At 45.9% G+C, this 27,522-nt stretch overlaps 1 protein-coding gene across 4 annotated transcripts in view; it reads left to right on the top strand.

Annotated features, from left to right (window-relative positions):
• Positions 1 to 27,522, top strand: part of ARHGAP44 (Rho GTPase activating protein 44) — a 135,077-nt gene that overhangs the window by 52,773 nt on the left and 54,782 nt on the right. For all 4 annotated transcript variants that reach the window (XM_077458601.1, XM_077458599.1, XM_077458597.1 and 1 more), the window contains exons 3-10: positions 3,496 to 3,600; positions 11,815 to 11,891; positions 12,015 to 12,126; positions 16,536 to 16,612; positions 20,394 to 20,511; positions 20,590 to 20,658; positions 20,780 to 20,861; positions 25,794 to 25,921. In XM_077458601.1, the coding sequence (XP_077314727.1) occupies positions 3,496 to 3,600; positions 11,815 to 11,891; positions 12,015 to 12,126; positions 16,536 to 16,612; positions 20,394 to 20,511; positions 20,590 to 20,658; positions 20,780 to 20,861; positions 25,794 to 25,921 (768 nt within the window). The remainder of the gene's footprint in view (positions 1 to 3,495; positions 3,601 to 11,814; positions 11,892 to 12,014; positions 12,127 to 16,535; positions 16,613 to 20,393; positions 20,512 to 20,589; positions 20,659 to 20,779; positions 20,862 to 25,793; positions 25,922 to 27,522) is intronic.

Raw genomic sequence — 27,522 nt, 5'->3', positions numbered from 1 at the left:
CCCTGTGCTGAGTTCCCAGGTCTGTACACCCGCTGTGCCCATTATGAGGGGTTCTCATCACCCCTGTGCTGAGTTCCCGGGCCTCTACACCCGCTGTGCCCATTATGAGGGGTTCCCACCATCCCTGTGCTGAGTTCCCGGGCCTCTACACCCGCTGTGCCCATTATGAGGGGTTCCCACCATCCCTGTGCTGAGTTCCCGGGTCTGTACACCCGCTGTGCCCATTATGAGGGGTTCCCACCATCCCTGTGCTGAGTTCCCGGGTCTGCACACCCACTGTGCCCATTATGAGGGGTTCCCACCATCCCTGTGCTGAGTTCCCGGGTCTGTACACCCGCTGTGCCCATTATGAGGGGTTCCCACCATCCCTGTGCTGAGTTCCCGGGTCTGTACACCCGCTGTGCCCATTATGAGGGGTTCCCACCATCCCTGTGCTGAGTTCCCGGGTCTGTACACCCGCTGTGCCCATTATGAGGGGTTCCCACCATCCCTGTGCTGAGTTCCCGGGTCTGTACACCCGCTGTGCCCATTATGAGGGGTTCCCACCATCCCTGTGCTGAGTTCCCGGGTCTGTACACCCGCTGTGTCCATTATGAGGGGTTCCCACCATCCCTGTGCTGAGTTCCCGGGTCTGTACACCCGCTGTGCCCATTATGAGGGGTTCTCATCACCCCTGTGCTGAGTTCCCAGGTCTGTACACCCGCTGTGCCCATTATGAGGGGTTTCCACCATCCCTGTGCTGAGTTCCCGGGCCTCTACACCCGCTGGGCCCATTATGAGGGGTTCCTACCATCCCTGTGCTGAGTTCCCGGGTCTGTACACCCGCTGTGCCCATTATGAGGGGTTCTCATCACCCCTGTGCTGAGTTCCCGGGTCTGTACACCCGCTGTGCCCATTATGAGGGGTTCCCACCATCCCTGTGCTGAGTTCCCGGGTCTGTACACCCGCTGTGCCCATTATGAGGGGTTCTTATCACCCCTGTGCTGAGTTCCCGGGTCTGTACACCCGCTGTGCCCATTATGAGGGGTTCCCATCATCCCTGTGCTGAGTTCCCGGGTCTGTACACCCGCTGTGTCCATTATGAGGGGTTCCCACCATCCCTGTGCTGAGTCCCCGGGTCTGTACACCCGCTGTGCCCATTATGAGGGGTTCCCACCATCCCTGTGCTGAGTTCCCGGGTCTGTACACGCGCTGTGCCCATTATGAGGGGTTCCCATCATCCCTGTGCTGAGTTCCCGGGTCTGTACACGCGCTGTGCCCATTATGAGGGGTTCTCACCATCCCTGTGCTGAGTTCCCGGGTCTGTACACCCGCTGTGCCCATTATGAGGGGTTCCCCCCATCCCTGTGCTGAGTTCCCTGGTCTGTACACCCGCTGTGCCCATTATGAGGAGTTCCCACCACCCCTGTGCTGAGTTCTCGGGTCTGTACACCCGCTGTGCCCATTATGAGGAGTTCCCACCATCCCTGTGCTGAGTTCCCGGGTCTGTACACCCGCTGTGCCCATTATGAGGAGTTCCCACCATCTCTATGCTGAGTTCCCGGGTCTGTACACCCGCTTTGCCCATTATGAGGGGTTCCCACCATCCCTGTGCTGAGTTCCCGGGTCTGTACACCCGTTGTGAATGATCGATCTTCCCAACATAAAAATTTGTATTTCGGATTCGTACGAAACAAATCGCACATTTCTATTCGTTTTTCAATTGATGGAGATCAGGGGTCTCCAGTGAATGAAACTAACAATCCACCATCATTCAAAGGCATTGGAGACCTTTGTGCTCCTCCAACCTTGTGGCATCTTCTTCTGGTGAACTTCCATCCAACTAGATGGTCTTTTTTCAACCTGATTAACTGTGTAAATCAATGAATGATCAATCTGCCCAGCTAACTCAATGAATAAATGATTTATATGGCTATCCCTATAAATGAATGTTCTTACAGACTATCTGTCTATCCCTATGAATAAACCAACTATCTGACGTTCCCTACAAATAAATGCTTTATATGACTAGCCCAATGAATGAATGCTTTATATTACTCTCCCTATGAATGAAGGAATGCTCTATATGACTATCTTATGAATGAAGGAACGCTCTATATGACTATCCCTGTGAATGAACCAACTATCTGACTTTCCGTATGAATGAAGGAATGATTTATCCAACTATCCTTATGAATGAATGCTCTATATGACTATCCCTGTGTATGAACGCTCTATATGACTATCTATCTTATGAATGAAGGAACGCTCTATATGACTATCCCTATGAATGAAGGAACGCTCTATATGACTATCTCCTATGAATGAACGCTCTATATCACTATCCCTATGAATGAACCAGCTATCTGACTTTCCGTATGAATGAAGGAATGATTTATCCAACTATCCCTATGAATGAATGCTCTATATGACTATCCCTATGAATGAAGGAATGCTCTATATGACGATCTACTATAAATGAACGCTCTATATGACTATCGCCTATGAATGAAAACTCTATGTCACTATCAATATGAATGAACCAACTATCTGACTTTCCGTATGAATGAAGGAATGATTTATCCAACTATCCTTATGAATGAATGCTCTATATGACTATCCCTGTGTATGAACGCTCTATATGACTATCTATCTTATGAATGAAGGAACGCTCTATATGACTATCCCTATGAATGAAGGAACGCTCTATATGACTATCCCCTATGAATGAACGCTCTATATCACTATCCCTATGAATGAACCAGCTATCTGACTTTCCGTATGAATGAAGGAATGATTTATCCAACTATCCCTATGAATGAATGCTCTATATGACTATCTTATGAATGAAGGAACACTCTATATGACTATCCCTATGAATGAAGGAATGCTCTATATGACGATCTACTATAAATGAACGCTCTATATGACTATCCCTATGAATGAAGGAATGCTCTATATGACGATCTCCTATAAATGAACGTTCTATATGACTATCGCCTATGAATGAAAGCTCTATGTCACTATCAATATGAATGAACCAACTATCTGACTTTCCGTATGAATGAAGGAATGCTTTATCCAACTATCCCTATAAATGAACCACCTGTCAGAGCGTTCCTTCATTCATAGGATAGTCAGATGACTCATTCATAGGGATAGTTATATAGAGCGTTCCTTCATTCATAGGGATAGTTATATAGAGCGTTCCTTCATTCATAGGGATAGTTATATAGAGCGTTCCTTCATTCATAGGGATAGTTATATAGAGCGTTCCTTCATTCATAGGGATAGTTATATAGAGCGTTCCTTCATTCATAGGGATAGTCTGATAGATCATTTATAGAGATGGTCAGATAGAAAGAACAATCTGATGAATGATCTATCCACTTATCCCTATGAATGAACGATCTATATGACTATCTCCTGTGAATGAACGATCTATCCACTTATCCCAATGAATGAAACCAAAATATTGTTCATTCACTCGTGTTTGTTGTTTTTTTTTTGCTGCAGGTGGAGAAGCGGCTGGAGCTGGTGAAGCAAGTCTCTCACAGCACACACAAGAAGCTGACGGCATGTTTACAAGGCCAGCAAGGGACCGACACAGACAAACGATCGGTAAGATGATATTTTCATTGAAGCCCAGTTGAACTTTACGTTTTAAATCTGCTGAATACATTCCAGGTGCATGAAAATAAAAGGGGTGCGAAGTCTTAGATACATTTTTTTTTATTGGAAAGCAGCAACAGCCTAAATAGAAAAGCCTGTCCTTTTGCCAGCATGCTGCAGAGAAGAATCATTTTTCTCTGTGTGGAAGCAGTGGTCCCTCTGCAGAGATCAGAAAGGTTATATTTGAGCCCCCCGCTGAGGTGTACTGATATATTTGTAAACCTTTTTTGATTTTCCTGGTTCTATAAAATGAGGGCGTGTATTTTAACCCATTATGAACGTTGGGTGTGCTGCACATGGCCAAAAAAAAACTGTTCTGAATACTTTGGGCATGCGTGGTATGCCCACCCCTCCTCCCCCACAGCTCTCCAACTACATTTACCATCAATTTCCAGCTGTCATTTAGACAACCAAGACTTGTGTTATTTACCCGCCTCCCGTCCGCCATATAGACAAATGACAGTGGGGCGGGGCGGGCCGGCTCTTGTTCTGGGACGACCTCATATGACTGCGCCAATGTGTAGCTGCGATCGCGCGCCACGGCTCTTTACCCATGTGATCATCTGTGTCCAATAGGAGAGGAGAGCCAATCAGTGATATTTCCTCACAGGGGGATCTGTACAGATAATCGGGGCACTGATTATCAGTTCAGCCCCAACAGTGCCCAGCAGTGACGCCAGTCTGTGCCTATCGGTGCCGCCCACTGTGCCACCTATCTGTGCGCATCGATGACACCAGCCTGTGCCCATCAGTGCCGCCCACTGTGCTACCTATCTGTGCTCAACAGTGCTGCCAGTCTGTGCCCACCAGTGCTGCCAGTCTGTGCCCATCAGTGACTCCCATTGAGCCACCTATCTGTGCCCATCAGTGATATATTAATATATATCTTTTTTTTTTTCTTTCGGCTACAAAACATATCCAGTAAAAAAAGAAAAAAATGGGGGGGGAGAATCTAATTTCTTCATCAATTTAGACCAATTTGTATTTTGCTACATATTTTTGGTTAACCACTTCAATACCGGGCACTTAAACACCTTCCTGCCCAGACCAATTTTGAGCTTTCAGCGCTGTCGCACTTTGAATGACAATTGCGCGGTCATGCTACACTGTACCCAAATTAAATTTTTATCATTTTTTTTCCCACAAATAGAGCTTTCTTTTGGTGGTATTTGATCCCCTCTACGGTTTTTATTTTTTGCGCTACAAATAAAAAAATACCGAAAATTTTGAAAAAAAAAATGTTTTTTTTTTGTTTCAGTTTCAAAACTTTGTAAATAAGTACGTTTTCTCCTTCACTGATGGGCACTGATGGGGCTACACTGATGGGCACTGATAAGGTGGCACTGATGGGCACCAATGTGGCACCAATGAAGTGGCACTGATAGGCGGCACTGATGGGCGACACGGATGGGCGACACGGATGGGCGACACGGATGGGCGACACGGACGGACACTGATAGGTGGCACAAATTGGCACTGATAGCTGGCACAGATGGGCGGCACGGATGGGCATGGATAGGCGGCACAGGTGGGCATGGGTAGGCGGCACAGGTGGGCATGGGTAGGCGGCACAGGTGAGCATGGATAGGCGGCACAGGTGGGCACTCATAGGCGGCACAGGTGGGCACTCATAGGCGGCATCGGTGTTATAGTAATGGATGCCAATCAGTGCCAAACAATAATGCATGCCAATCAGTGATGCCCATTGTGGCCACTGATTGGCATCCATTATGGGCACTGATTGGCACCCATTGTGCTGACTGGCACCCTGGTGGTCTAGGGAGGATTATGGATTTTTATTACCTTTTCCCTGGTGGTCTAGTGGTGTCCCTGGTGTGGGCATCCTCGGGGGGGCTGTGCTGATAATCGATCAGCACAGACCCCCCCTGTCAGAGGAGCAGCCGATCGGCTCTCCTCTACTCGCGTCTGACAGACGCGAGTGAGGGAAAGCCGATCACCGGCTCTTCCCATTTACACTGTGATCAGCCGTGATTGGACACGGCTGATCACATGGTAAAGAGTCTCCGTCGGAGACTCTTTACCGAGATCGTAGTTGCCGGGTGTCAGACTGACACCCCGCAACAACGGTCGCCGCGATGCGCGCCCCCGGGGGCGCGCAGCGGCTCATAATCCTAATCGCGTCATATGACGTCCGGTTAGGATTATGAAACCACTTTGCCGCCGTCAATTTGTAATAGGGCGGGCGGCAAGTGGTTAAAAAAAAAAATAAAAATAAAAAAAAAATGTAACAAAATACAAATTGGCCTAAATTTGATGTAGAAATTAGATTCCCCCCCCCCCCCCATTTTTTTACTGGATATGTTTTGTAGCCGAAAGTAAAATAAATAAATAAATATATAAATGTATGTATGTATAAAATATATACACATTTTTGTGCAAAAAATGTAAAACATAGAGGTGATCAAATACCACCAAAAGAAAGCTCTATTTGTGGGGGGTAAAAAAGGCCAATAATCTAGCATGATCGTGCAATTGTCCGTTAAAGTAACGCAGTGCTGTGGTCACAAAAATTGGGCTGTTCGGTGGGGGGGGGGTGGGGGGGGGGGTAAATCTTCCACAATCACAAATGGAATTGAAATTACAAAAAAAAAAGGTTTATGTGTAAAACGTACAATCAAAATAAAATAAGGCTAATTTTTTTTTTTTTAACAATATAGCAAACATTTTATGCACCGCTAGAGCGGGATAATAAAACCGTTGTTCTATGATTTGTATCCGCTGGATTTTGCTGTCATTATGAATTCCAGACTCCCCTCCACTTCATTTATCCACATAATATTCATCAGGATAATTGGAACTTGGGTCTGCAGAAGATGAACACACCTGGTATTAATTACTAATTCAGTATAAAAAGTCGGTGATTATCTTCAAACTGCAGAGACCCGTGACAGCCAATCAGGTTTTAGGGTACAGTAATCAGATCGGGGCATAATGAATTTTGATTGGTTGATATGGGTTGTTGCATGTTGTTCTAAGCCTTATTGAATAAACCTGGAGAATCCTAAAGAATTTCTCTGAAATAGGAGATTTTGAGGGTACAAAGGAATACAGAACGTGGTGATGGTTCAGTACAGACATTCATTCTTTCCGGGCTGTGCCCCATGTGTATATTTCAGTATATTTCAGAACACGTTTTATGCCGTGTTGGTTACATATATTTTATAATGCACATTATGGCCAAAAGTTTGTGGTCACCTGGTTGAGCTTGTTGGACAACCCATTTCAAAACCCATGGGCATAATAAATATTGAGTTGAGGCCCCTTTTTGAGGCCATAACGGCATCCACTCCTCTGGGAAGGCTTCCCACAAGAGTGTATTTGGCGTAGTTTATGCCCATTCAGCCAAAAGGACATTTGTGAGGTCAGGTAATGATGCCGAAAAAGAAGACCTGCCATCCTATAGGTTTTCAGTTGGGTTAAGGTCAGGGCTCTGTGCAGGTTCCTTGAGTTCCTCCACACCACTGGTCAAACCATGTCCTTATGGATCTAGCTTTGTACACAGAGAAAAGGACCCCCCCCCCCCCCCAAAAAAAAACTGGTGTCACAAAGTTAGATCGGGGTTAACGGCACCCTTCACTGGAAACACCTGAACCCCATTATTTGGAGAAGTGTCCACAAACCTTGGTCATAGTCTAGATGTGATGGTCAGGTGTCCACAATTTGGCCATAATGTGCATTTGACAGATGGTGTTGCATACACTCCCTCTAGTAGCTGTTTGTAGAGCACTTCCTACAGGGTAACGCATACCTAGCCAATCTGCGACTGTATGGTGACTGTATTGGTCCAAGGCTCCGTCCTCGGACCCCTTCTTTACTCTATTGACCATTCCTCACTCAGTCAGTGAATAACCTTGCATGGCTTTCAATACCAACTATCACGTACCTGGTAACAGAGCCGGATATCATGAGGAAGGCCTGGCCTCTTTACACCTCTGACTCGGGGTCCCTGGTAGTGTAAACCGGAAGCGCAGGAGTACAGAGTGGCACGAGTGTCTGTAAGCCTTGGTAGCAGCTGGGCATGCAAAGTCGTCAGAAGGCTTCAGTAGCAGACTGAGGCAGACTGGTGTTGGCGACAGCAGGCAGCTAAGACGGTTGCTGGTAGCAGACTGTAGGTCAGCCGAAACAGCAGGGTGGTAGGCAGGTACTGGTGACAGCAGGCAGAGTAGCAGAGTCAGGCAGGCCAGGTCATACCCAGACAGGATGGATCGGATACAGGGCACGGGCAGGTGCGTGGTCGGGAAACAAGCTGGGTCTGGAACCGGTCAGTGAAGCAAGAGCTAATGGAGCAGACAGAAGTGGAGGTCAGAAATCAAGCCAAGGTTAGTGCAGGCAGAGTTCAGAGAGCAGTCAAGACAAGCCAGGTCAGCAACTGGAACCTGAATACAGAATCACAGGAGGCTGAAGACAAAGCAGCGCTGATCCCGAGCACTGGCCCAGTATAAATAGCCTGGTTGGAGCCAACATCTGTCACAGGTTCACATGCGTGCGCGGGCATGCACGTGTGTGTATATGTGTGCATCAGCCAGTGCCCAATTTCTGCGAGCACGAAAGGAAATATGTATTCGCCTGTGCACAGAACTCCATTAAGTGGAGCCCTCTCCTCTTTTGGGATGGTCTTCCTTACCCAATCTCTATGCTGATGACACCCAAATCTATCCTCCTTCACTTCACCTCACCCTTTCCGTCTTCTTCGTCATCACTAATTTATTGTCAATATGGATGTCACACTACTTCTCCTCCCATGTCCCTTCCCCTGACTTCTCCATCAAGATCTATAGCAGTCTGTCCCCTCATGCCAGGGTGTTATGTGCAATCCTGGACTCTGACTTCTCCTTCCAGCCCCACATCCAATCACTTTCCAAATCCTCACCTCCATCATATTTCCAGAATACGGCCCTTTTTAACCAACGACGCATCCAAGCTACCAATTTACTCCCTTGTCTCTCGCCTCGGCTACACACCTACCTCCTTGTTGGCCAACCTCTACAGAGGCTGTTGTCTCTTCAGTCCACCATGAATGCTGCTGCCAGACTCATCCACCTTACCAACCAATCATTGCCCACCACCCATCTCTGCTAATCCCCTCCACTGGCTTACAATCGCCCAATAAAAAGAAAAGTTAAATACTAACAACCTACAAAGCCATCTGCAACTCTTCCCCCGACTACATCCCTAAGCTTGTCTCAAGTCCTTCCAAGACCTCCTGCTCTCTAGCTCCCCGTCACCACCTCATTCCATGCTCACCTCCAGGACTTCTTCAGAGCCTCTCCTATCCTCTGGCACTCCCAAACTGTGTGGCTGTCTCCTACACTCTCTCTATAACCCATCTCTTTGGGGTAGCCCATCTTCACCTAACTACTGAACTTCTACTTTCTCCATATGCTCATCCCTATGTAATTGTTACCTTTTTGTATCACTTTCTCCTTACTTTGGACCAGTCTTTTTCAACCAGTGTGTCTTCAAGTTTCTTCAGGGGTGCCTTGGCAAAATGCCTAGAAATTGCCCAAGCATTGTATACAAGCCAGCAGGTGGATGAAACCTCCCATTTAGTTACAAAAAAGTCACAGGTTTTCTTTGTTCACTATTACAAACTTCCAGTCACTGGCGTCCTAACAACCAATAATGTCATTGGTTGATAAAGAGGATGTTTAGTGCCTGCTCAGCATCCTTGTTTGCCTTTCCCCCTGCCTATTTCTGTGTCAGCATTGGGATCATATTAGCTGAGTAAGGGAAAGATAAAGCTGCTAAACCAGCCTTTCTCAACCTTTTTCAACACAGAGGAACTGATGAAGTAACTTTCCAGTTTCAGGAAACCGCCGCTAAAAATGACTATATCTACAACTCATTATACATTAGTGTGATGGTCAATGGGAAGAATGTCCCTTACATTGGTGATCAGTGAGAAGAATGTTCCTTACATTGGTGATCAGTGAGAAGAATGTTCCTTACATTGGTGATCAGTGAGAAGAATGTTCCTTACATTGGTGATCAGTGAGAAGAATGTTCCTTACATTGGTGATCAGTGAGAAGAATGTTCCTTACATTGGTGATCGGTGAGAAGAATGTTCCTTACATTGGTGATCGGTGAGAAGAATGTTCCTTACATTGGTGATCAGTGAGAAGAATGTTCCTTACATTGGTGATCAGTGAGAAGAATGTTCCTTACATTGGTGATCAGTGAGAAGAATGTTCCTTACATTGGTGATCAGTGGGAAGAATGTTCCTTACATTGGTGATCAGTGGGTAGAATGTTCCTTACATTGGTGATCAGTGAGAAGAATGTTCCTTACATTGGTGATCAGTGGGAAGAATGTTCCTTACATTGGTGATCAGTGAGAAGAATGTTCCTTACATTGGTGATCAGTGAGAAGAATGTTCCTTACATTGGTGATCAGTGGGAAGAATGTTCCTTACATTGGTGATCAGTGGGAAGAATGTTCCTTACATTGGTGATCAGTGAGAAGAATGTTCCTTACATTGGTGATCAGTGAGAAGAATGTTCCTTACATTGGTGATCAGTGGGAAGAATGTTCCTTACATTGGTGATCAGTGGGAAGAATGTTCCTTACATTGGTGATCAGTGAGAAGAATGTTCCTTACATTGGTGATCAGTGGGAAGAATGTCCCTTACATTGGTGATCAGTGAGAAGAATGTTCCTTACATTGGTGATCAGTGAGAAGAATGTTCCTTACATTGGTGATCGGTGAGAAGAATGTTCCTTACATTGGTGATCAGTGAGAAGAATGTTCCTTACATTGGTGATCAGTGAGAAGAATGTTCCTTACATTGGTGATCAGTGAGAAGAATGTTCCTTACATTGGTGATCAGTGAGAAGAATGTTCCTTACATTGGTGATCAGTGAGAAGAATGTTCCTTACATTGGTGATCGGTGAGAAGAATGTTCCTTACATTGGTGATCAGTGAGAAGAATGTTCCTTACATTGGTGATCAGTGAGAAGAATGTTCCTTACATTGGTGATCAGTGAGAAGAATGTTCCTTACATTGGTGATCAGTGAGAAGAATGTTCCTTACATTGGTGATCAGTGAGAAGAATGTTCCTTACATTGGTGATCGGTGAGAAGAATGTTCCTTACATTGGTGATCAGTGAGAAGAATGTTCCTTACATTGGTGATCAGTGAGAAGAATGTCCCTTACATTGGTGATCAGTGAGAAGAATGTTCCTTACATTGGTGATCAGTGAGAAGAATGTTCCTTACATTGGTGATCAGTGAGAAGAATGTTCCTTACATTGGTGATCAGTGAGAAGAATGTTCCTTACATTGGTGATCAGTGAGAAGAATGTTCCTTACATTGGTGATCAGTGAGAAGAATGTTCCTTACATTGGTGATCAGTGAGAAGAATGCTCCTTACATTGGTGATCAGTGAGAAGAATGTCCCTTACATTGGTGATCAGTGAGAAGAATGTTCCTTACATTGGTGATCAGTGGGAAGAATGTTCCTTACATTAGCAGTCAGTAGGGAGAATGGTCCTTACACTTGTGGTCAGTGGGAAGAATTGCCCCCTTACAGATGGCTCAAAAGATCAATGGTGTCAGTGGGAACTTATCTGAGAGGCAGAAATTGCTCAGGAAACCCCTTACAACTTCTGGAGGAACACTATGGTTCCTTGGGGCCAGGGCCGGCGCTACCACTAGGCAAACTAGGCAGCCGTCTAGGGCGCACTGCTACCTAGGGGCGCCCGGCATCTGCAGGCTGCAGCATGTAACTAACTCAGTCCGACCGGTACTGTAATTACAGCCAGTGCTAGAGGAAGCAGAGCCAATGCTTCCTGTATAGTGGCACCTTCTGTCCCATGGGCAGGGCAAAGGGGGGGTGGATCCAATGAGGACAGCAAAATTAGGTTTCGCCTAGGGTGTCAAAAATCCTTGCACCAGCCCTGCTTGGGACCCTGGCTGAAAAACCCTGTGCCAAGCTATAGTCCTTGCCACCCCTGTAAGCTTTCCCAGGATCCCTCACCAGATGCGCTCTCCTATCGTGGGTTTGGTTGCTGTTGGGTACAGAGCGGTGCTCGGAGAAGTCCTAGGTGCTGCTGGAAAATAACCAAAGACATTTGAGGTTTTTCTTATCTCTTCTTCTTAAGTCAGTCTTTGTGTGTTTTTTTTTTTCCTCCCTTTTAGAAAAAGTTGCCTCTAATTACACTGGCGCAATGTCTCATGGAAGGATCGGCTGTACTGGGAGATGATACTTTGCTTGGGTGAGTTTTTCGTATTCCTCTTGGCGGAGTTGAAGGTGGCCGGCCGCCATTTTGGTGGTGAAGTATTTAAAAAAAAAAAAAGGAAGTCGGCTCTTCACAGATCTACATGTCGTCTTGTTGTAGGAAGATGCTGAAGCTGTGCGGCGAGACGGAGGACAAACTAGCGCAGGAGCTCATCAACTTTGAGCAGGAGGTGGAGAGAGACGTGGTGGAGCCGTTGTTCGTCCTTGCTGAGGTAAAGGGGTGTGATGAAAATGGATTGTTTTTTATTTTAACAAAGTATTTTTGCTATGTTTTTTTTCCTTTTTTATAAAGTAAAAAAAAAAAAAAAAAAACTGTAGTAATAAAATACCACTAAAATAAAGCTCTAGCTGTACAACGTTGCACAAACAAGTAATTGTCAGTCAAACTATCACAACACTGAAAAATGGCCTGCTGCTGAAGCGGTATTACATGCTGGTACTCAAGTGGGTTCGTTTCCACTTTAAAGGCCACTTTTAGAACTTCAGCCATGTTTTTTTTTTTTTTTTCATTGTGATCATAATCCAAGACTTGTAAAATCTTATGCACTTATGAAAATCACTCCCGTGATTCCCGCTGCCGGCGTCCCCAGAAGCTCACCCCAACTTACTTTAACCACTTAAGGACCAGGCCTCTTTTTCAGACTTGGTGTTTTCATGTTTAAAACTGTTTTTTTTGCTAGAAAATTACTTGGAACTCCCAAACATTTTATATTGTTTTTTTTCCTAACACCCTAGAGAATAAAATGGCGGTCATTGAAATACTTTTTTTTACACCGTATTTGCGCAGCGGTCTTACAAGCGCACTTTTTTGAATAAAAAAATAAGACAACAGTAAAATTAGCCCAATTTTTTTTTTTATATTGTGAAAGATAATGGTATGCCAAGTAAATTGATACCCAACATGTCACGCTTCAAAATTGCGCCCGCTCGTGGAATGGCGTCAAACTTTTAGCCTCAAAAATCTCCATAAGCGACATTTTAAAAAATTCTACAGGTTGCATTTTTTTGCGTTACGGAGGAGGTCTAGAGCTAGAATTATTGCTCTCGCTCTACCGATCGCGGCGATACCTCACATGTGTGGTTTGACCACCGTTTTCATATGCGGGCGCTACTCACGTATGCGCCCGCTTCTGTGCGCAAGCTCGTCGTGACGGGGTGTTTTTAAAAAAAAAAAAATTTTTTCTTATTCATTTTAATTGATTTTATTTATTTTTACACTGTTTTAAAAAAAAAAAAAAAATGGATCACTTTTATTCCTATTACAAGGAATGTAAACATCCCTTGTAATAGAAAAAAGCATGACAGGTCCTCTTAAATATGAGATCCGGGGGGTCAAAAAGTCCTCAGATCTCATATTTGGGCTAAAATGCAAAAAAAAAAAAAAAGAAAATCTGACATTTAAAAAAAAATATACCTTTAAGAGGTATGGGCGGAAGTGATGTTTTGACGTGGCTTCCGCCCTCCTATGGTATAGAGACGAGTGGGGGCCATCTTAGCCTCACTTGTCTCTATGCCCAGCTAGGAAGAGGACCCGATCGCCTCCGCCGCTACCGACGGCTCCGGTAAGCGGCGGAAGGTGCGGGAGGGCAGCGGGAGGGGGGGGGGGTGGCACCTCTCCCGCCGCCGATTAGCGGTGATCTCGCGGCGAATCCGCCACCGAAGACCACCGTTATCGTACAGCCGACCGCCGCCTGAAGAGATGGATATCTCGGTTGTGGCAGCAGCTGCTGCCGTTACCGAGATATCCTTCTTCAAAAAAAGGACGTACATCCCCGTGAGGCGGTCCACAAGTGGTTAAGACACAAGCCATGAAGAAAATTGGGACCCCCCCCCGAACAAAGGACAGCTGCATCAATAAAGAAGTGTCTTCTGCCTGTCTAGTCCCAGGCCATGGCCCCACTGACGCGTTTTGCCCCATTGAAGTAACGTTGGATGAGTAAACGCTGCATTTACTTATTTGTATTTTTACTCTTTGCCCAGCTGCTCATTATTTGTATGATTATGTTCAGTTTGTCAATGGCGGATTATGATGCATAAAACCTGGACAACAGCGTTGCACTCCCACCTCTACGATCAAGCCCTGTGAGCAGGGGCGAAACGCGTCACAGGGGCTTGGCCTAAGAATCGACTGGCTGAAGCCGCTGCTCATTTATTGATGTGGCTGCTCTTGGTGTGTGGCTTCCTATTTCTATTTTTTTTTTTTTTGTAACTCTTTTTATTGCAAGAGATAAAAATACAGTGTACAAGGTTGAACAAAGCTTATTGTCCATAAAAGGTATTGCAATATCAAGGCAAATATTGAAGCCAATGTGTCTCAAAACCGTAGAGACCAATCAAACATAAACCAGGTCGGGTGTAACAATATGTGTAGGCCGTGATAGCATACATGACATACAATGACTACAATTGAAACTATTATAACATCGATTTACTGGGCAAGGGGATTCCAAATCATGGTAAGAAACTCCTATATAGTTTGTGTAGTGAGTGTACAGCTTGTATAACAGTGTAAATTTCCTGTCCCCTCAAAATAACTCAACACACAGCCATTAATGTCTAAACCGCTGGCAACAAAAGTCAGTACACCCCTAAGTGAAAATGTCCAAATTGGGCCCAATTAGCCTTTTTTTCCTCCCCATTGTCAATTGACTCGTTAGTATTACAAGGTCTCAGGTGTGATTGGGGAGCAGGTGTGTTAAATGTGGTGTTCATACTGGTCACTGGAAGTAAAACATGGCAAAGAACTCTCTGAGGATCTGAAGATAAGAATTGTTGCTCTACATAAAGATGGCCTAGGCTATAAGAAGATTGCCAAGACCCTGAGACTGAGCTGCAGCACGGTGGCCAAGACCATACAGCGGTATAACAGGACAGGTTCCCCTCAGAACAGGCCTCGCCATGGTCCACCAAAGAAGTTGAGGTCACGTGCTCAGCGTCATATCCAGAGGTTGTCTTTGGGAAATAGACGTATGAGTGCTGCCAGCATTGCTGCAGAGGTTGTAGGGGTGGTGGGAGGTCAGCCTCTCAGTGCTCAGACCATACGCCACACACTGCATCAAATTGGTCTGCATGGCTGTCATCCCAGAAGGAAGCCTCTTCTAAAGATGATGCACAAGAAAGACCACAAACAGTTTGCTGAAGACAAGCAGACTAAGGAGATGGATTACTGGAACCATGTCCTGTGGTCTGATGAGACCAAGATAAACGTATTTTGGTGTCAGATGGTGACAAGCGTGTGTGGGGGCAACCAGGTGAGGAGGACAAAGACAAGTGTGTCTTGTCTACAGTCAGGCATGGTGGTGGGGGTGTCATGGTCTGGGGCTGCATGAGTGCTGCCGGCACTGGGGGGCTACAGATCATTGAGGGAACCATGAATGCCAACATGTACTGTGACATACTGAAGCAGAGCATGATCCCCTCCCTTCAGAGACTGGGCTGCCGGGCAGTATTCCAACATGATAACCACCCCAAACACACCTCCAACACCACCACTGCCTTGCTAAAGAAGCTGAGGGTAAAGGTGATGGACTGGCCAAGCATGTCTCCAGACCTAAACCCTATTGATCATCTGTGGGACATCCTCAGAGGGAAGGTGGAGGAGGGGAAGGTCTCTAACATACACCAGCTCTGTGATGTCATCATGGGGGAGGGGAAGAGGACTCCAGTGGTGACCTGTGAAGCTCTGGTGACCTCCATGCCCAAGAGGGTGAAGGCAGTGCTGGAAAATAATGGCGGCCACACAAAATATTGACACTTTGGGCCCAATTTGGAGATTATCACTTAGGGGTGTACTGACTTTTGTTGCCAGCGGTTTAGACATTAATGGCTGTGTGTTGAGTTCTTTTGAGGGGACAGGAAATTTACACTGTTATACAAGCTGTACACTCACTACTTTACATTGTAGACAAGTGTCATTTCTTCAGTGTTGTCACATGAAAAGATGGAAGAAAAGATTGATAAAAATGTGTGAGGGGTGTACTTACTTTTGTGAGATAATGTACAATTTGGTGAAGGTATACGATGCATAGCATGCTGTCTAATGCTGTCTAATTGGAGTTGGGTATGATTTGGTGAAACATATATAGTTGGGTTAGCCTTGTATTGAATGCAGGTGACACAAACAAGTGAGAAGACCACGCTTCCTCCCAATCATCTAAGAGGATAGGAATGAGTGTCTGCCACTTAGTTCGGACCTCCAGTTGTGTAGACATCAAGGTGGCATGTACCAGGTGGGAGTAGATGTCTGACATCAGACCCTTTAGGGCCTTGTGATTTTAAGATCCCTATCATTGGGTAGTCGGAGAATCTGCTGCCAGAGCTCCCAAATTGTGCATACAGTGCATGGAGGAGCAGCAGAAAAGGTTGTGCGTGCCAGTTTATATTTACCCTGTAAACCTGCAAATGAGCGTGATGCGTTATTGTCATATAATGCAGCTGGAGTAAGTACCCCTGGCTTCCTTTTTCTTGCCTCAACTCCGTTCTCAAATAATGACGCGTTCTTAGTGTGTTCTTCTTTGAATTCATAGTATTGTTCCAGTTTTAGACTGACCCTTCTATGCCTTTTTATAAATTCAGATTGGGTCCTGCTGCATGGTGACAGGTCCTCTTTTATTCTTTTTAGGTGGACATTCCTAACATCCAAAAACAGAGGAAGCACTTAGCCAAATTAGTCCTGGATATGGATTCTTCTAGAGCGAGGTGAGGCCACGTTCCTTTCCTGACGCTTCATTCAGTTCAGTCTGGAACTTTGTAACTGAACTTTGGGGGGGGTCCAGCTACCCTTACCCCTTTGGTGCTCCACCTATCGGTTGTGCCCCGACTCCATCACTTACAATACTACTACTGACAAGGTTCAATATCTCACATAATACAAAGGTAATTCAAAGTAGTAGGTGAAGGGAATGTAGATTGTCTAGAGGTAGTTTTTAACCCCTTAATGTCTGTTTAAAGCGTGATGTCTAATCACCCACACAGGCCTGGGAGATTAGCACCATTGAGACAATGACACAAAACAACAAAGTCTCTCCGAGCAAATCTAATCTTTTATTCTTTGGTGTGAATATTTAAAGGGAGCTTTCAGAAACGACTGCCCTTTGAACGTGTCATACAGATTATCCAATCATATACAAGTACAGCCTACAATAAAACTAGTGATTCCTCAAAATCATGTGCTTTCCAAGAAGCGAAACAACTGAAAGAAGATAACGGTAACATGAGAAACGAAACTAGATTGGCAAAACTTGAGCATATATATTTGTGAAGTGGATGTTAGAGAGACACAAAATGGAAACTAAATTTCTTAAAGCGGGAGTCCGCCGTTTTTTTTTTTGTTTTTTTTTTTAAAAGCCAGCAGCTACAAATACTGCAGCTGCTGACTTTTTTAAAATAATGATACTTACCCGCCCAGCGCGCCCGCGATGTCGGCACCCGAAGCCGATCTCTCGATCGTCTCTTGGGTGCTGCCACCGCCATCTTGGCTATGGGAATCGGGAAGTGGAACCTTGCGGCTTCATTTCCCGGTTCCCTACTGCACATGCGTGAGTCACACTGCGCAATAAGGATGGTTCCCGCTGTCTCCGGAATCCGTGTGTTTCCCAGCAGACAGCGGGGGACCTGTGGAAAGGGGCGTAGATTCTGCAGAAAGGGGCGTAGATTCTGCGGAAAGGGGAGTAGATTCTGCGGCTATCTATGCCGGAAGTGGGTGCAGATACCTGTATTGTACAGGTACCTGCACCCCCCTCCCCCCTGAAAGGTGCCAATTGTTGCGCCGGAGGGGGGGAGGGTTCCAATGAGCGGAAGCTCCACATTAGGGTGGAGGTCCGCTTTAAAGAATGAAAGCGGTTAAGCTAAATATCCCTTCAGTAGGATCATATAAGGCAAGACAGTGATTTATAGATATTTCTAAATGAATCTATAGACCAACATTTTAATTTTTCGAAGCTCATCTAACTTCTTTAAAATAGACATATTCCAGTGGACTTCAACCATGTTTTTGGAGCGTAAGGTTTCCATACAGGTTGTTCCATATGAAGTCGTTCTTCTACGAGTTGAACCCAAGACCTCAGGCCTCCAAAGGCAGAGTGCTAAGAACCACCAAGTCATCATGAATGTGGCACAAATCTGAAAATGGGTGGGGTTATCCTTCATTTTAAGATACCAGACAAGTCATGCAAAGATATCCTTTCTGTCCAATGGTCACCTGATGCCAAAGGTTTGTAGGCCATATATAGAGGAATCTACCTTTTTGTTTTTGTTAGTAGCAGTTTGGAGCTTGTTTGCTCTTAGCATTGCGAGATACGGAAGCTACGGCTTGTGTACTGCTATGGTGGGTCAGTCTGCCGCAGCCTCCGGCCAGAACCATCCCTGCGTATCCATCACTCGCTGTGCGGTTAGACAATCGGCAGTGTGTGACTCACAATCGTTGTCTCCAGAGCTTTGTGGAAAATTAAGCAGACTTGATCTATTGATTCTCCCTGCTGCTGGAATGAGTCAGCGGCTCGCAAGGAACACGAGTTCTGTGCGTGATTGAAAAAAGGAAAGTCGGAGAATAACCTGCACAGACAACCACAGAAATCAAAGGAAGAGTCGTTATGGGGGTGTGAAGGAAATGTCACATCGCTAATCGTTTTTTATAGATATGAATATGGAAATTAAAGGGTAATCCCACCTCTTGGGCTTTGCGTTTTCCTGTGGATTTTATCAAGTGTTTTTCGATCAAGTAATTTTTCCGCTCTCAAACCCTTTGGGAACAAACTGCCTCCTGCTCCAGCCAAATATTTTCACTTTTTGACTCATCAGTCCAGAGAACCTGCTGCCAATTTTCTGCACCCCATTTCCTATGTTTTTTTGCACATAGGACATGGAAACCAGGCTACGCGTTTCAACTATGCACGAATCTACCAATTATTAGGTTTGGCGATGTGGGCTTTCAAGAGCAGTTGTCGGCTTGGTTCTCTTAAATTTTCCACCTACACACACCTACTGATGCCCTCGCTTATTTCCAAGCCCTTGGAAAGATTGGTACTTCTCAACGGAGGGAAGCATGTGCCCTTCTCCATTTCCTCTCACAGTGCAGTGTTTAGGCCTAAGCAACCAATCACCAAGCCCATAAACCAGGGATATGCAATTAGCGGACCTCCAGCTGTAAATCCCATCATGCCTCTGACTCTGGGTGCCATGCTTGTGGCTGTCAGAGTCTTGCTATGCCTCATGGGACTTGTAGTTCTGCAACAGCTAGAGGTCCACTAATTGCATATCCCTGCCATAAACTGTCACGGCAGGGAAAAAAAGGTCTTAAGCACCGTGTAGCCTTCAACACAGACTTGCATGGAGTTACTTGGAGATTGGGTTCAGGGCGATGACAGATGAACAAGATGACGGGGGATCATGGCAAAGGTGGGTATCGATGGGTGGTCGGATGGACAGATAGACAAAGTGATGGTGGAACATGGCAAAGGTGTGCGTCAATGGGTATCATTGGGTGGTGGGATAGACTTTGAGTGGTGGGATTGAAAGGTAGAGTGGCGGGGGAGCATGGTAAAGGTAAGTATCATTGGGTGATGGTCTGGACATATGAACAGAGTGATGGCGGAGCATGGCAAAGGTATAGATCACTGGGTGTCATTGGATGGTGGGATGGATAGATGAACTAAGTGACTGACGGGGTCATGGCAAAGGTGTGTATCACTCGGTATCATTGGATGGTGGGATGGATAGATGAACTAAGTGACTGACGGGGTCATGGCAAAGGTGTGTATCACTCGGTATCATTGGATGGTGGGATGGACAGATGAAAAGAGTGATGGGGAACATGGCAAAAGATGTGTATTGCTCTGTATCATTGGGTTATGGGATGGACTTGGGTGATGGGATAGACAAATAGACAAAGTGATGGTGGAGCATGGCAAAGGTGTGGAGCACTGGGTAACATTGGGTTGTGGGATGGAGTTTGGGTGGTGGGATGGACAGATGAACAGAGTAATAGAGAACATGGCACATATGTGTATCGCTCTGTATCATTGGATTGTGGGATGGACTTGGGTGGTTGGGTGGACAGATAGACAAAGTGATGGCGGAACATGACAAAGGTGTGAAGCACTGGGTATCATTGGGTTGTGGGATGGAATTTGGGTGATGGAATGGACAGATGAACAAAGTGATGGTAAGGCATGGCAAAGGTGTGTAGCGCTGGCGGTCATTCGGTGTTGGGATGGACTTTTGTGGTGAAATGGACAGATGAACCGAGTGATGGTGGACATTTGAAAGTTGTAGGTCACTGGGTGTCATTAGGTGGTGGGATGGACAGATCAATTGGGTGACGGGGAGAAGAGCAAAGGCGTGTATCATTGGGTGGTGGGGTGGACTTTTCTTCAAATAGAACCTTACACTTTGTCACTTTGCACAGATTCCTACATGATAAAGTTACAGTAAATGAAGGCCCCTGACATTGAAATGTTCTCTTTTTGTTGGCGGGTCACAGGTGGCAGCAGTCTGCAAAGTCATCTGGTATCTCTAGCAATCTGCAGCCCTCTGGAGCAAAGGCGGACGCATTGAGGGAAGAGATGGAAGAGGCAGCGAACCGCGTGGAGATCTGTAGGGTGAGTGGAACCTCTGCTCCCGCTTGTCACTTCTCTCGACATAATGCGTCAAAAGTAACTGTGTGTTTGTACTTCCAGGATCAGTTGTCAGCAGATATGTACAACTTTGTGGCCAAAGAAATAGACTATGCAAACTATTTTCAGACGGTAAGTGTAGAGAATACAATCCGATTGCTAGAGGTTTTTGGGGCTGAACCTAACTGTAGCCAATGGGAACCTTTAGAACATTCCCTGGATTTTACAATTAATTAATTTTCTTATCTCCCAGCTTATAGAGGTTCAGGCTGAGTACCACAGGAAGTCTCTCGCGTTCTTGCAAGCCGTGTTGCCCCAGATCAAAGCCCAACAAGGTGTGTGTTGAAAAGTGTTGCCCAATCTGGCATGTATTTCAAGAATGGCGTGTAAAGGTTGGTCATCCGCAGTACGGCCTTGGATGTTGATTGGCTGGTATATTTGTGGTCGTGTGGAACCAACAGGAATGAGAAATCCTTTTAATGTTTAGATAGAAAGTTAGTTTTCCTTCAATGAGGTTGACCTGTGGTGGAAGTATAGTGTGCATGGACCTGGTTTTAGTCCTAGGCTGCTACCTCTATGACCACCAAAGCTGGACCGTTCATCAGATGATCAGTTCTTAGGTTTGTGGTTGGGAGGGCCTAGTACAAATGTTCACCTCTCTTGGTGATGCGTTTCAAATATTTGTTGATTGAGCACGTCGGATGCAACCAGGACTGGACTGGGACAGAAATTTGGCCCTGGACTTCATCCAGACCAGCCCACTTACATTTTGAGTGTCCCATCACCAGTCCCCTTACATCAGAGTGTCCCATCACCAGTCCCCTTACATCAGAGTGTCCCATCACCAGCCCCCTTACATCAGAGTGTCCCATCACCAGCCCCCTTACATCAGAGTGTCCCATCACCAGCCTCCTTACATCAGAGTGTCCCATCGGCAGCCCCCTTACATCAGAGTGTCCCATCGGCAGCCCCCTTACATCAGAGTGTCCCATCACCAGCCCCCTTACATCAGAGTGTCCCATCACCAGCCCCCTTACATCAGAGTGTCCCATCACCAGCCCCCTTACATCAGAGTGTCCCATCACCAGCCCCCTTACATCAGAGTGTCCCATCACCAGCCCCCTTACATCAGAGTGTCCCATCACCAGCCCCCTTACATCAGAGTGTCCCATTACCAGCCCCCTTACATCAGAGTGTCCCATTACCAGCCCCCTTACATCAGAGTGTCCCATTACCAGCCCCCTTACATCAGAGTGTCCCATTACCAGCCCCCTTACATCAGAGTGTCCCATTACCAGCCCCCTTACATCAGAGTGTCCCATTACCAGCCCCCTTACATCAGAGTGTCCCATTACCAGCCCCCTTACATCAGAGTGTCCCATTACCAGCCCCCTTACATCAGAGTGTCCCATCACCAGCCCCCTTACATCAGAGTGTCCCATTACCAGCCCCCTTACATCAGAGTGTCCCATTACCAGCCCCCTTACATCAGAGTGTCCCATCAGCAGCCCCCTTACATCAGAGTGTCCCATCAGCAGCCCCCTTACATCAGAGTGTCCCATCAGCAGCCCCCTTACATCAGAGTGTCCCATCAGCAGCCCCCTTACATCAGAGTGTCCCATCAGCAGCCCCCATACATCAGAGTGTCCCATCAGCAGCCCCCATACATCAGAGTGTCCCATCAGCAGCCCCCTTACATCAGAGTGTCCCATCAGCAGCCCCCTTACATCAGAGTGTCCCATCAGCAGCCCCCTTACATCAGAGTGTCCCATCAGCAGCCCCCTTACATCAGAGTGTCCCATCACCAGCCCCCTCACATCAGAGTGTCCCATCAGCACCCCCTTACATCAGAGAGTCTCATCACCAGCCCCCTTACATCAGAGTGTCCCATCAGCAGCCCCCTTACATCAGAGTGGCCCACTGAACCATCTGCCCACCGGGAAACTCCCGGTAGTCCCGATGGCCAGTATATGCCTGGATGCAACCAACCTGTTTTTGGAGAAAAAAAGACTCTTCTTTTTTCAGGACTTGGACAAACAGTTCCAAATAAAATCTAAACCAAGTTCTCTGGATTAAGACTAGGATTAGGGTTTGGTCATCAGTGTAGGACCTAGTAGCAATAAGGTCAACTGGGTATTGACTGGGACCAGTTTATTTAATAAGAGTGGGGGGTCAAGTGGTATGGTGCCTCAAGCTGGTTTCTTTGGGTTTGAGGATTAATAGTAAATATTGGGGTGTTCCAGAGGGAGTAGTAAATTTTCCAGCACGAGGCAAAAATGACAGCATGTCATGTTTTGGTAGGCTGAACCACCGACAAACGTGGCCCATTCAAGTTAATAGGACCATGGCAGAACCTCCAATGCATGTGGTTACAGTATGGTGCTGCTGGCGTTCACTGGTTAAAACCGACATTCAGGAGGTAGCATATCGCCTCTCAAATGCCCCTAAAAATAATCCACTGCAGATGGCTTTGCAGAGGCGCCATAATCGACAACGCACATGTAAACGAACCTTTAGCTGAGCTTCAGGCATACTGTATCCTGTATAAAAGATACAAATTAATTAGGCGCCTCATTAATAAAACAGATCCTCGAATTTTGGAAATGCGTAGCTGACACTGACTTGGCATTGGCCCCTTGCAATCCTTGTACAGCAGAGCCGACCATTGGGAGGAGGAGAGGCAGGACTGGGAGCCAATCAGGTGTGTTGCATGCAAATGTCCGACAAGAAACATTCTGATAGGAGGGGAAAGCGGTGTGAGCAGACAGATGAGCTCATCATCTACTGCTGCTCCTTCGCTGACCTATCAGCAGGCTTGGGGGTGGAGAGAGGGCACCGCCCTCCTGGTGTATAGAATGGCAACTGGGAAAGTGATGTCATCAGTCTGCCTGCACTGTGTTGGCAGAAATGAATAATTGTGAGAAGTTGAACAGAAATGCAAATATTTAGGCAGGTTAAATAGCCACCAGATACAGTGCCTTGAAAAAGTATTCATACCCCTTGAAATGTTCCACATGTTGTCATGTTACATCCAAAGAGGTAAATTTTTATTTTATTGGGATTTTATGTGATGGACCAACACAAAGTGTCACATAATTGTGAAGTAGAAGGAAAATGATACAAATAAATATGTGAAAAGTGTGGGGGAGGGGCATTTGTATGGCGCCCCCCGGAGTCAATACTTTGTAGAACCCCCTTTCTCTACAAGTCTTTTTGGGGGTGTCTCTACCAGCTTTGCCCATCTAGAGAGAGACAATTCTGCCCATTCTTCTTCCTTGCAGAATATCTCAAGCTCTGTCAGATTGGATGGAGAGCGTCTGTGATCAGCAATTTTCAGGTCTTGCCACAGATTCTCAATGGGATTTAGGTCTGGACTGTGACTGGGCCATTCTAACACATGAATATGCTTTGATGTAAACCATTCCATTGTAGCTCTGGCTGGATGTTTCGGGTCGTTGTCCTGCTGGAAGGGGAACCTCCGCCCCGGTCTCAAGTCTTCTGCCGACTCTAACAGGTTTTCTTCTAAGATTGTCCTGTATTTGTCTCCATCCATCTTCCCATCAACTCTGACCAGCTTCCCTGTCCCTGCTGAAGAAAACCATCCCCACCACATGATGCTGCCACCACCATGTCCACGGTGGGGATGGTGTGTTCGGGGGATGGGCAGTGTTAGTTTTCCCCACACATAGCGTTTTGTTTTTAGGTCATAAAGTAGAATTTTGGTCTCCTCTGACCAGATCACCTTCTTCCACATGTTTGCTGCCCCCTCCCCCACATGGCTTCTCACAAACTACAAACAGGACTTCTTATGACTTTCTTCCTCCAATGTCTTTCTTCTTGTCACTCTTCCATAAAGGGCAGATTTGTGGAGAGGCGACTAATAGTTGTCCTGTGGACAAATTCTCCCCCCCTGAGCTGCGGATCTCTGCAGCTCCTCCAGAGTTACCATGGACCTCTTGGCTCTTCTCTGATGAATGCTCTCCTTGCCCGGCCCGGTCAGTTTAGGTGGACAGCCATGTCTTGGTAGGTTTGCAGTTGTGCCATACTCTTTCCATTTCCCAATGATGGATTGAACAGAACTCCATGAGATGGTCAAAGCTTGGGAGATTTTATTATAACCTGACCCTGCTTTATACTTCTCCACAACTTCATCCCTGACCTGTCTGGTGTGTTCCTTGGCCTTCATGATGCTGTTTGCTCACTAACCTCCTGAGGGCTTCACAGAACAGCTGTATTTATTCTGAGATTAAATTGCACACGGGTGGACTCTATTTACTAATTAGGTGACTTCTGAAGGCAATTGGTTCCACTAGATTTTAGTTAGGGGTATCAGAGTAAAGGGGGGCTGAATACAAATGCCCCTCCCCCCCCCCCCCCCCCCACACACACTTTTCACATATTTATTTGTATAATTTATCATTTTCCTTCGACTTCACAATTATGTGACACTTTGTGTTGGTCCATCACATAAAATCCCAATAAAATGCATTGAAGTTTTTGGATGCAACATGAGAAAATGTGGAATATTTCAGGGGGTATGAATACTTTTGCCAGGCGCTGTATGCATTTCACCTGTGTATTTTCCTGTCTGGAGTTCAGCTCCAAAGCTGCGTTCACAACTGAGCGTTTTTATGTGTGCGTTTTTGGGGCGTTTTTGTACAGAGAGTCTTTTGAGCTTTGGAGATTTTGTTGGCCATTAGAGACAAATATCTTCCATTTTATTATATGTTCTTCAACTTTTCAATCTGCTTTTATTTTTTTATTTATATTTTTATAATATAATATATTCTGAATATATTGTTGCTATTATTATTGTTATAATTATTATTATTATTATTATACATTTTTTTTAATTAATTTTATTTTTTTGTTCGGTTGGGTTAGAGTTAGGCATTAGACTTGGGTTTGGGGCCAAGGGTTAATTCCTTCATTATTTGTTTCATTTTATGTATTACTATTATTATTTATGTATTTTTTAAATTTTATTATTATGTATTGTTAGGGTTCATTTATTTATTATTATTATTATTATTATTTTTATTATTATTATTATTCTTTATTAAAGATGTGTGTTTATAAATGGCAGGCTGCTCAACCAATGAATTCAAATAAGCAGCCAATCAGGAATCAGCCTCTAGTATTATAGTTTTCGGCAGACCACTGTAAGCTGCTCTCTGATTGGTTGTTGCGATTTTTCTCGCAGATGAATGGGTATCGTGACATTTAATTTTCTAACCGACCGTTTTTTGCTTGTCTGTCCTCCCCAGAGGCCTGGATAGAAAAGCCATCGTACGGGAAGCCTTTGGAGGAGCATCTGACGGTGAGCGGCCGGGAGATTGCGTTCCCCATCGAGGCCTGCGTCACCATGCTGCTGGAGTGCGGAATGCAAGAGGAGGTAAGACGAAACATCTGCCCCCCCCCCCACCCCCCATCCCCCATCGAATTCACCCTAACGGGTCCCTGGTGTGCCGGCACGTCACCAGCTCTCCCAGTATACGCAGCGTATTCCCCCCAGTATGGGAGTGATTAGGCGCTGCACCTCCCCCGCCTCTAATGTGTGGAAATTGTGCTAAAGGTGACATTTTCTTATCATTCAGAACGACCAATCGGATTCCTTGATTTCCTATCAGACCCGGTCTGTAGAAGTGACATCTGGAAGCTGCTTGTTGTCACTCTATGGGGGGTGACCGGTAAAGTCGATGAGCGATAAACTTTCCTAGAAAGTCATTTTTAGTATTTTTTTTTTTTTTTTTTTTAAGTATTATTTAATCACTGAAAGTAAAACTGCCCTACAATAAGCTCCACCCACATAGTGTCATTTTTTTTTATTTTAGGACCCCAATTCTTATCCCTCGATGCCTCTTCTTCTTCTTTTTTTTTTTTTACTCCTTTTGGAGGGCATCCTGTGCACAGCAGTGGAGCCACTTGCTCTGTGCCTTGCTGGCATGTGCAAAGTAGAGGCTACTGGTGCCATCTGCCGGCCCATACACTGTGGGGGCTCCTGTATTGGCACTCTGCCTAGCAGGTAGGTGCATCCGGGGGGGGGGTGCTCTGGTGCTGTCTGCCTGGCCCATGCACTGTAGGGGTGCCTATATTGGCACTGTGCCTGGCAGGTAAGTGCGTCCTGGGGGGGGGGGAGGGGGTGGTGGTGTCTGCCTGGCCCATACACTGTAAGGGCTCCTATATTGGCACTGTGCCTGGCAGGTAGGGTGCGTCCTGGGGGGGGAGGGTGCACTTGTGCGGTCTGCCTGGCCCATACACTGTAGGGGTGCCTATATTGGCACTGTGCCTGGCAGGTAAGTGCGTCCTGGGGGGGGGGGGGGGGGTGGTGGTGGTGTCTGCCTGGCCCATACACTGTAGGTGGGGAGGGGGATTGGTGCTGTCTACCTTTTTGATTTTTGAAAAATCCCCCAGTATTCCAAAACACAGATTTTGATGTTTTTGAATACTTTTAAGAGCAAAGGAGGGATTTGGGGTCTTATAGATCCTTCCATTTAGAGGACCCGTCGCTGCCCATTACCGTTGCATGGGATGCTGGCGTTCATTCTGACAGCAATAAAAATGATCAGAATTTTTTTTTTTTTTTAAAGACATTTTCATGAATTAAAAGAAAAGCCCAATGTGTTTGTAGAATGTGAAAGATGATATCACGCCGAGTAAATAGATACCTAACATGTCATGCAATGAAATTGCGCACACCCGTGGAATGGTGACAAACGACAGTACTTAAAAATCTTCATAGCCAACGCTTTAAAAATTTCTACAGGTAACCCGTTTAGAGTTACAGAGGAAGTCTGGCGGTAGAATTATTGCTCTCGCTCTAACGATCGTGTGTGGTTTGAACACCATTTACCATTCTTCCATGCTCGCGCGCAGAAGCCGTGCCCGAAAATGTAAAAGGTGTTCAAACCGCACATGTGAGGTATCGACACGAACGTTGGAGCGAGAGCAATAATTCTAGCACTACAACTCTGTAACTCTCTAAACGGGTAACCT

Source organism: Lithobates pipiens, unplaced genomic scaffold (assembly GCF_037356315.1).
Source record: "Lithobates pipiens isolate NorthernLeopardFrog02 unplaced genomic scaffold, aLitPip1_a1.2 Scaffold_28, whole genome shotgun sequence".
Lineage (NCBI taxonomy): Eukaryota > Metazoa > Chordata > Amphibia > Anura > Ranidae > Lithobates > Lithobates pipiens.
This window is presented reverse-complemented; position numbering and strand designations above follow the sequence as displayed.